The sequence below is a fragment of the Rhagoletis pomonella genome, unplaced genomic scaffold, assembly GCF_013731165.1.
Source record: "Rhagoletis pomonella isolate Grant_MI unplaced genomic scaffold, Rhpom_1.0 Rhpom_scaffold_00011, whole genome shotgun sequence".
Classification (NCBI taxonomy): Eukaryota; Metazoa; Arthropoda; class Insecta; order Diptera; family Tephritidae; genus Rhagoletis; species Rhagoletis pomonella.
This window is the reverse complement of record NW_023458565.1, coordinates 12,986,212-12,997,220: the sequence shown is the minus strand read 5'-3', so window position 1 is coordinate 12,997,220 and position 11,009 is coordinate 12,986,212. Positions and strand designations below refer to the sequence as shown.

Genomic DNA, 11,009 nt, shown 5'->3' with positions numbered 1-11,009 from the left:
TTTTTAAAACATGGCTTAAAAGTTTATGAGCGGATTTCAACCAAATTTGGTCAGTATATTTCTTAGAGCCGCGGCACGGTCATAGGCTGTATTTTAATACGCTAGGTGTCGCACATGTCGAGTTATTTAGAAAACTGTATATATGATCCGATTTTGATGAAAAGAGAAACGTATACTGGGGATGCGACAAGAAATACTTCTATGAAAAATGAAAAATCCGCTAGGTGGCGCAAGAGTCGAGATATTCATAAAATCTCTTTTTGCCGTCTGATTTTGTTGAAATCCTCAAAAATCAAACGGATCCTGTTGAGAAATAAATTTACGAAAAATGCACTGGACAATAAAATTACATAAATGTATTTGGTTTGGCAATATTTGGAATTAAATAAAATTAGCATCATTACCTTTATAAAAATAAGCATACATAATATGTATTTTTGCAATCGTATAATATGTACTTTTGCAATCGTATTTTTTAGTTTTTTATGTGTAGAGATTTGTGGAACCATTCTCGTACAATTGTCTTTTCCGGTTTTTATACATGTACAAAATACAAACTCAATATGCCCATTTTTGGTGGCAAGTGGCAGCGTGCCACTTTAATAGCCCATATATGAATACATATAAGATGCGGCAGCATAAATAACGCGCCTATTTTACCAAACAGTTTCATTCAAGCGGTTCGCTTAGTGACCAGTGCGGCACAGTGGCTTCGGGTTGGAGAAAATGTAGTCGAAAATTGCACAATTTTTCCTTAAAGTCGTAAAAGTAGACAAAAATAAAGTTACCGAATGTAGGTGTCACCGAAAAAAAAGTTCGAACTTGCATTGCAAAAATACTTTAGACTCACGAGTTTACTGCAGTTTTTTTTCGGTACGGCCTAATGGCTTACCTCTGATAATATTAGTATAAGGTTGCCGCCTATGCGAAATTAGTTCCAAATTAAATAAATCATCAGAGTATGGCTGTCAAAGTATTTTAAAAATCTGCAATTATAATATTTTGGAAAATGTATTTAATTTATTATTTAGAAAATTAAGATAAGTAAATAAATAGTATGGGTAATAAAGCAAAGCTTTTACACAATTCAACGTGTATATGTATTTATAAGAAATGTTATCCCTTATTTTATCAGTTTAAGGTTGCCACTTACTTTCGATTCTATACAATTTAACAAACAAAAAATAATATGGATGTGAAATTAAAGGTATTGTTGAGAACTTTTATGCAGAAATATTTCTAGTGAGGGTTGCAACGTTTTTTTAATTATAAAAATTCGAATCTTTTTAATTTCAACGGGTTATCTAAATTGAAAGCCAAACCATGATCTCTTATTTAATTTTTGAAAACTTTGAAATAGGTACCGAAAATAGGCAATAAATACAATGATTTTTTTATTTTTAGATCATGTGATTTTTTTCAGTCAAATTTAATCGCTATTTTGTGATTTTTAATTTTTGACCAAAAATAACACAGCAAAACAAGGGCCAGGAGGCAGAAGCAGAAATAGTAACATGTACACTGGCGACAGAAATAATACTCATTGTCGAGCACACTTTGTATGGGAAAAAATTCGTGACACCGTCTACAAAAAAAAATTCTTAAAAATCAACAGTATTTTGCAGCCAATTTAAGCTTGCATTTTGTTATTCTAAAATTAAATGGTCTACAAAACTGCATACCAAAAATTTTTCAAAAAATTCTGAATGAAAAGTTTAAAAATTTGGTGAAAATTTGTCGAATTTTTATAATTGTTGTATTAAGTTTGAAAAGGGAATTTATATGGTGTTTGTTGTATAACTGGCCAGGCTTTAATAAAAAAAAATATTAAACACAAAATAAACCATGGAAATGTAGCCAAAACTCTTTAAAGTAAGGCGAGTCTATTATTTCTGCCGCCTGTGTACATATTTTCGAAGGATTTTGCGCTGAATCCAAATCTGGCCCTATAAAAGTTTTCAAAAAATCTTCGTTTCAATATAATATGTGTAACGTTTGAAGCAAGGCACATTAAACAGGTAGTATCAGTAGAGCAAAAACAACATTTGCGTGTATTTTGTTGTTGCTTCTGGTATCGAAAGTGTCAAAAACTGTTCTGAATTTTTTCTTCTAAATCAAAGCGTGCCATGTGAAATACAAAAAATTATAAAAAATAAAAAATTGAAATTGGAAAAAAAAAAAATTGTTGCAACTTTCTTTCCTAGTAAATTTGTTTGCTTATCGAAGCATTGATCCATCCTTTACAAGGGCCAGTAATCAGCGGTTGTGCTGCTGAGTTGGGCGAACGTTCCAAAAGCTGCTATTCAATCGCTTGTTTTGTATGGAAAAAGGTTTCACATGCAAATGGATTTTAACAATTCAGAATTTTTGTGAGAAAAAATTAAAAATATTTGACATTTTCGAGACCAAATAATTTGAAAATAAATCAAATCAGCTGCTCTACTGATACTACCTGTTCAATGTACCTTGGTTTGAAGGTATACAGTTTTGTATTTTCTTCTTAAAATGGTTTAAGATTTTGGTGCAACACTTCTTAGAACCGTTGGCCATTTGAGAATATAACGTTTGTTTTTTTTTGTTGTTTTTTATCGGCCAATTTTTCGTTGGTTTTTACCGCTATTGCTTTTTTGCTGTTCCGCTGTCCATATTTGTTTGGGTTTTTACTGCCATAAAAGTCGCCTCCTGGCAACGATTTTTCGCAGTTACGCGTATCGTACGAGCCTACTTCATATACCCACACAAATATACTTACATGAATTGAAGCATCGACTGTGAAGTGATCATGACCATGACTTTGTGAATGTATCCGTTTAACTGAATGTGTATTTGTTATATTGACTTATACTTGTTTTGACTATAAAAGCTTACAATTATGCGCATATTAACGTATTATTTTCATGCATGCAAACAAACATACATATGTACATTTATGATAGGAAAATATAAAACATAATTGTGTTGGTGTTGTTGCTTTTCTTCTATGACCATAACAGCATTTGTTGCTCTATGATCTGGCACATTCGGCGCACTTGTTGTGCTGGCATTTGGCCTGCCTGTTTTTCCTTGGTCCATTGTTTGTAAATGAAGTGGTTTTAAAGCACTTTTTAGTGAAACATATTAGCCATTCTACGATGTTAGATATATTTAAAAAATCTTTTTTTAACTTCTAGACGATCATTTAGGGGAGGGTGTGTGTAGTGTAATCTCTATCGAAACATAATCATTGAGTGTTTATGTAAAATTGGAACCGCTGAGCTAAAAAACAGTTACTAACTTATAATGATTAAAGCAAATTATCTAAGAACAGTCATTTGCACCAAATTAATATTTCTTCTCTTTCGTAATTTTGTATCAGTTACGTTCCCAATCCAATAATTTCAAAGCAGATAGACAAAATGTTACGCAGCGTTGGAAGTTAAAACGGCCAAGAGAATTACCACAGCACCATTTTTTTTTTTTTTTAAATATGTTTTGCCCATTAATTTTAGTAATCATTTTCAAACTCTTGTTCTTCGTAAAATTAAGCCACACATTCACTTACAATCACTTACCTCACCGCTCCACAACGCTAAAATTAATTTATTTGATTTCTAATTTATTTCGATGAAGATTAATGGTTTTTTGTTGTTTTCCATTTCGTTTCATTTGCTATTGATCTACTGATCTTTTAAGCTTCTTAGTTTCTGTGTGCAATGAAGCTGGATGAATTATGTATGTACAATAGTTTTGGAGGTCTTTGAGGTGAATTATTGCATTAGTATTTATCTACCTATGGATTCCAATGTCAAAGTTCACTGTGTTGTTTGAGTTCGATCTCTTATTTTTAAGTGATGGATCATGGAATTTCAATTTGACAGCAACGAACTCTTGGTGATTCTCTTTTTCTTAGCTCAAATTTATCCCAAAGTTTGCATCGCCCTTCCAGCAATGAGTTTTATATGTGTTCTAGAGCACAAAGACGGAAATAAGGTCAATTATTACCTTTTCAAAAGCGAAATAAAATCCATTGACTACATTGCTCTTTCAAACATTAACCCCGCGCGACCGGCGCGCTACACCCTATCCCGCTACGCCATCTAATAAATACTGTCGTCGTTTTCCTTAGCTGCTTTTAAATGATATCGTCACAAATTGCTGACGGAGGCATGAATACAGTGTAAGAAAATTCCATTTCTATAGTTATTTCCTTATAGAAAGATTGGTTTCTTTTCCACCTTAGACATTCCGAATTCGTTCAAAATATGCTAATTTAAAACACAGAATTCTTTCTGCGTTCCTCCGGGGTTTTTAGACATGGATTGTTTCTTTAATTCAATAGTGTTCGCTTTATTTTTGTGGAAACGAAACATGTTGTGCAAGTTCTGGATCATTTCTACACTCTTTCTTCAAATATTTCTCGTATTCCAGTTGCGTTTTGCGTTTGGTTTTTCGCTTGGTGTTTTTACTATATTCGTAATTTTACATTTTTTAATAAAATCAATTGGTGGTAGTTCATGATTGTGTGTGGATTAATAGCACCACACTGAGGATTTGGCAATAACCATTTTCATCTATTAAAAAACAACACTTACGGGGCAATGTTTATTGTAAGAACAATATTTTCTTTCTATGAATCGACACACTTTAAGCATTGTTGACGCTATTTCCATTTGAATGACTATTTCCAAATTTGTGTTGACTTTATTTCGCTTTTGAAAAGGTAATAATGTTAATTGACTTTATATATATGACTTTATTTCCAAATTTGTGTTGACTTTATTTCGCTTTTGAAAAGGTAATAATGTCAATCGACTTTATATATATATTTTTATATGAGAATTGAAGTCGGTTTTGTTTTTTGCTTAAAAATTACTTGTTAGCAAATATTTTGGCATGAAAATATCCACACTACCACTGCATGATTAAACATAATAGCTCAATCACAGCATCATACATATTTAACTACTATCATAAATTTTTCAATGTTCATAATAATAATATTTTTTTTTTTATTCTCTTTGCAGGTAAGTTACGCAGTATACAATTTACGTTGATCGTCAAGTTTAGCCTTGAAAGTGCAACAAAATGCGGCAGCTAAGTAAGAAAAGTTTGTTAAAAAAACATTTTATTTACATATCTCATTTAAAAAACGTCCACATTTGTTTGTTTATAATCATATATGTAGGGTTTATAAACTCTGCTAAGAATTGAACTGGAAACCAGCAGGCAATGGAGTAAATAGGCATTGGGTTGCTAAAGAGGGGGGTGGACCAGGAGAGTTTTGTGTTAATAAGCAGCGCGTGCAGTTGGGCGGACTAAAATGCACTTCGAGTCACGCGCTAAGTATCCACTGGCAACACAAACCGTCAGTGGCAGTGTTGATTTCAAAGGAAAATATTTGCATTTTTCATTTAGGATATGCTCGGTAATCCTTTTTTCTCTTCATATAGCAATTCGTTGTGAAAGAGGGTGGTTTTTCTGCAGACGACTTACATACTTACCTTACTACCTGCTTGGGGCCAAAAAAAAAGTTATTCGCATTGTTTGCAAACGTGCCGGAATTGTATTACCAAAATATTTGCAAAGCTCAACAATTTCGCCCCCAGGTGAAATATGTACTTACATGCATAGCAAATGGCAGAAAAAAGGGGTAAAACTTTAAAGCAAACAAACAAACCAGTAGAAACAAGCTGACTGAAATATCATCCAAGAATTTCTGCATGCTTTGTTAATACAAAAAAAAAAAAAAACTATTTGGTTTCGCATTTACCAGCTATTTATTTTCACTTTACAATTTCAACCTCTAAAGCTTTGTAAACAACGGACGTTCTCCCCTATGTATTTGTCCATTGCTTCAATTTCACACTTAACCCCCGAAGAATCGTTTAATTCTAACGGAGGTTAATTTAACAAGTTTAAAATCTTGTCAACTTGTGCTTGAATCTCTTGATTTTGCTCGGTAGTGGTTACTTCATCGCCCAACAGCGGTGGTGGCGGTTGTGCTGATGGCGTTGTATCGAACGGTGGCAATGGTGGCGCTTCGGTGGTCGTTGTTGTAGTACTAGTTGTGGTGGTGGATGTGGAACTGGTGCTACTACTCGCTGTTGTACTTATTGCTGGCGCGACTGTAGGAGGGGGGCGTGGTTTGACCGTGCCATCTAGACAACTTTGCAGATAGTTGTAGTTGTTAGCCGTATCGGTTACATATCGTCGTTCGGCAGCGTTACAACATTGTTCATGATGCAAATCGATTAGGCGATAACGTTCTTGCAATACGGTGGCATATTGCGAGGCATTGCCTGAAATGCTGTACGTGAATTTGGTATTGTCCGTGCCCTGTGGAAAGGAGAAGAACTTCATTAATATACAAATTAGCGCATAGATGGGTATGGAAGCGAGATTTATGCGGTGTCATAATATACCTTAAAATAGAAATAATAAAAAAAATGCAATAGCTTCAAAATTATAAAAAATATCGCTAGAATTTTTTTCCTGCGTGTATGAACTAGAGTTTTATAAGGTTTCCCTAAAGTTGAGAAATTAAAAAAAAAAACTGGAAAATACATTGCCATAAAATTTACTAAAGCTTAAAAAGAGTTTGGGTATTTTCAGGATATTCTATAATTTTTTCGATAAGGCGGATTCTGCTGGAAATATGCAAAACCGCATTTCTATTGCTTAAATCGGTTTCTAAGGCACTCACGAATATACACTGCGGCTAGTACAACTATTGTCAACCTTCTTACTCCTCTGACGTCCTAACCTTTTAAAAAATTCCGTAGATTGATTTTTGAAAGTGAGTGCACATAAGTTTTGGCTCCTGGCTTCATAACACTGTTGTTGTAAACATTTTAACCTTCTAAGTCTTACCACAACGGGTCTTTTTGCATTTGTTTTAAAGGGGTTTAGTGTTTTATCATTAGATAGATGGTAAAAGTGCTCTATAAAAATGTAAAGAAAAAAATTTTACTGGGGGTCCCCGAAGATAAAATTATCCGACTAAACGTAAATGTTCTATTGGTCCTTATCCCCTATACGGGGTACTACCATTATTATTGTTGGAATAAAGCACTGCGACCTCAAGATTTTTTGTGCCCCTTCATGGATTTATAGTGTGTCTATTAATCTACTATCCAAAAGAAACTTTAGTGTGGAGCCTAAATCTACGGATTGCACTCCGCCCTCGGTTATTAGATATTCATCCAGGTGTATTTTGCGTTTGTGCAACATTGCAGGACACCCTTCTACGATGTGTTGTGCAGTCTCCATATCCACCCTGCGAAATTTCCAGTTTAGTCAGGTTCAGTCTGTAAGTAATGTCCTGTCAGGATTCCCGTAAAAATTCTTAAGTTATTCTTGGATAGGCTCATACATTCCTTAAAGCGCGTTAAATTGTTTGACGGCGAAGAAGGACGCGTAAACTTATTTTCGTGGTCAACTATATTTGCGGGTGTAACAGTATGTAAATTCCCCAAAGAGATTTGGGGAATGATGCTGAAGTTTTCTTAAGCGCCTTTTTTCGTAAATTTTTTGTTGCGCGTCTTTTTTTCGACGTCGAAACACAAGCGCGCCTTTATTCGTGTCTAGTTACGAAATGTTCCTAAAAGTGCTTTGGACTGCTCTAAACCTGGTAGATTATCCCAGTAGCGATTTATATCCCAGAAACAATGTTGATGAACATCGCAGTCCTTTTGCCAAAGTCGACTACTTTCTTATACCCTATGTGTTCCACAGCCTCCGCATTCGTTCCTTCAAGTTTGATCATTGGTAAGAGCTGTACAGTGTTCTGTTAATATACCAATCAGTGTCCTAGCGTCCTAGTACAGGAGAAAGAGATAGCGATTAGTCCCAGACACAGCCCAGAATCTTTTAGCATCATGTATCCTGCGCCACAGATGATTTCTACGTCCATTTCTCCACACTGAGCCGATTCGACTGTTTGCTATGGAGAGTCACTCGCAACAAGATTAGGTCTAAACCAGTTCAGAATCCTTTGTTTTCTAGTGAAGAGTATGTACGATTTACATACATATATGTGACCTGGTCTACGAAAAGGGAGCTTACGTGCGAAAACTAGTTTTCTGTGAAAAAGCTGTTAAAAGTAAGCAACTCGTTTCGTTTACTCGTTTTTACTCTTCTTTCTCTACATTTTTAGTACACTTCTAAGCAAGTTAGGATTTTCTGCTTTTCACCACGTGAAAAAGCATCTCATCTTCCATCCGAATCAACCAAAAAGTGAAAATTGATTTTTTGACACCTAAGCCCCCTTTCCGTAGACCAGGTCACATATAAGCAAATCTCAAGAATTGTTTCATGTACATCGAAAATGGTGGCACACCTATTTTAGAAAATGCATTTTTTTTCAGTTTTGTATAAAGAACAAGATTCCATCGCGAAATTGTATTTAAATAAAAACCTTAAAAAGATATACTAGATATACAGTATTCCTTATGCACATACATACATATATATTTCTTTCTTCATGTATAGGACAATTTTAGAATGAATTTCGGGTGTGCCAAATAAAAATTGTAAAAATGGAATTTTAGTTTCTCAAATCATAGTTATCTTTTACTCAATTTAATTTTTTTTTCATTTGGTGACAAATTTATTAACCGACTTCACAAACAGGAGAAGGTTATCAATTCGTCGAAATATTTTTTATTATATTTTTTTGTTACCGCATAACCTTGGACCACGTTAACCGATTTCTATAAATTACAGGTGCTCCCATATTAATTTGGTTTAAAACCGATCATTAGATCATGAAGAAATTAATGATAATCTTAAATTTTTATATAAGAATTGAAAGCGTTTTTTTTGTTTTGCTTAAAAATTACTTGTTTTATTAAACTACATTCGTACGTTTGGAAAGGAGAAATTTTTCACCGTTTAATTTTAACATTTTGAAGTATCTTCAATTGTTAAAATGAAGAAATAGTCGCAAAAATTTCAAAAATTACAAAATAGCAGCGACAGATATTCTGCGTGCTGCCATTTATTTTTAATTTGGAGGCACAATTTTGAAACTTCACAAATGTGTTTTCTTTGATGCCAACATCCACTGGCTCTAATATGAACATTTCATTTGAAAACTTCCCAAAGTTGTAAAATAAGCAATCATGAGTGACAAAGAACAAATTAGTAATTTCGGTACCTTTTCGCCTAAATAAACGTTTGAAGGCTAAAATTGTTCAAATACTCCGTTGATTGAAATTAATGCAAAAAGAATGCTTTAGCGTTTTTTTATTCCGAGAGAAGGAAGTGACACTAAAAAAAAAACACCTGTGAGATTTGCTCTGTTAATGCTAAGCCCTACTTTGGTTGTTGACCGTAGGTGTATGTCTCGCACTGTTTGGCTCCTGAGTGAGCTGACTGTGGAGGGACACTTCCCGCTTGCTATCAGGAGACGCTAGATATTAGATATTCGGAAACACATACATATCTAGATCCAGACATTTTTGAAAAACTAAAACAACTGGGCTGGATTAACCAGTAGCATATTAACCGGTACGACCTATGACCGAGAAAACGAAAGAAGACTTTCCTGAAACTCGTTCTATATCAGATGATCGATCTATTCTGAAATACAGAATTAGTTAAAAACTTGCAACATTCTTAGAACTGAAAGCGATGCTCCCCCGTTAATTTAATCAATCAAAGTACATATGCCCGATAATTCCGAGAAATTTGATTGCGACTCTGAGACCATTGTTGTTCTTACAAAGTATTTTAGTCCTCATTCTACATGCACATTCTTTTCACAATTTTTTTCAAACGCTCTCTCCATCTAAACATTGGAAACATCTCCCTTGAATATTCAAAATTTACTCACAATTTTCGTATGACAATTGAACAGCTCCAATGTGTTGTTCAAGTCATTGCATGTACGTAGACTGCTACACACCGCCTCTGAAGCCTCGACAATTTCACGACGCTCCAACACTGAATCGCTATCAATTTGTTTGCGTTCCTCGCTCGCTTCGAGCAGGCAACTTTTGTATTTTCGACCGTAGGCCTCGCCGATGGCACTCGAATACGCTATGTAATCGGTGAAACAGGCGACAGACACCTGTGGATTCAGCGCCGTAATTCGCGAGGTGAATAGTAAACGTACCAAACCCTTTTGGGATGGCAGTGCTGCGTTGGGTGGCAGTTGTGACTGCGCCAATTGCAGGCCGGCGGCCAAGAGCAACATTGCAACTGTTAGTTGGTACATGTTGACTCCTTAGTAGTTTGCTTTTACGCAGGTTTACTATTCGTTCGGTATTAGTTGACTCCAACTCGATTGTGTAAAGCTCCAAATTTAGGGGCTAAAGAAAACTTTTAAAATTTTAATGCTATTGTTTCTGCGACGAGTTGCGTCTCGTCGTTGCCGAATTTCGCAAAACTATGTGCGCCGATAAGTTGGTTGATGATATTTTATATTAGTGTCTGAAATATTTTGCATTTTGTCTACTCTTATCTGGTATATTATCTGGGCCACAATGAGTTGGTCAATAAACGGCAGCAACATCAAATTCCACACCCCTAACAGCATCGAATAGACGGACGGACGGATGTTCTTCTTTGGGACTTGATTGCTTTATCTGGCGCGTCGCTCGATGATCAAAACACTACGAGGGTGGGGTGAGGGAAAAAGTGGTTTGCGAAAAAAAGTGTTATCCTCTTTGGGGTAACACCTATTTTTTGCTTAACTTCTAGCCAGATATGTTGAAAATACTTGTAAAAAAATATTTAAATGCAAACTAAAAATACTTTAGATTCGATTTCGATTGTAACTTCACTGAACCTTCATACATGGGCCTACAAATCGTAAACCCACCCTCGTACATTTATGTATTTACATTAGTGTGCCTCACAAAAAATATGCGGATTTTCTATCGAATTTATAAAACTTATATTTTAAGAAAGCGCCAAAGTACTGCGAAAAATATTAAAATTTATCTAAGCTAGCCCGATTTAAAAATACCTCCTAAAATCTCATTATTATGACTCAGTTAATAACATTTTTCAAAATATTTATGCAG

At 34.8% G+C, this 11,009-nt stretch overlaps 1 protein-coding gene across 1 annotated transcript; it reads right to left on the bottom strand.

The window, feature by feature from the left end:
* Positions 1-5,753: 5,753 nt before the first annotated feature.
* LOC118746643 lies at positions 5,754-10,623 on the bottom strand. Its single transcript, XM_036480505.1, has 2 exons — positions 9,815-10,623; positions 5,754-6,315 (listed from the first exon to the last, which is right to left on the bottom strand). The coding sequence occupies exons 1-2, from the start codon at positions 10,196-10,198 to the stop codon at positions 5,881-5,883; spliced, it is 819 nt and encodes a 272-aa protein (XP_036336398.1). The 5' UTR covers positions 10,199-10,623; the 3' UTR covers positions 5,754-5,880.
* Between the last annotated feature and the right edge of the window lie 386 nt (positions 10,624-11,009).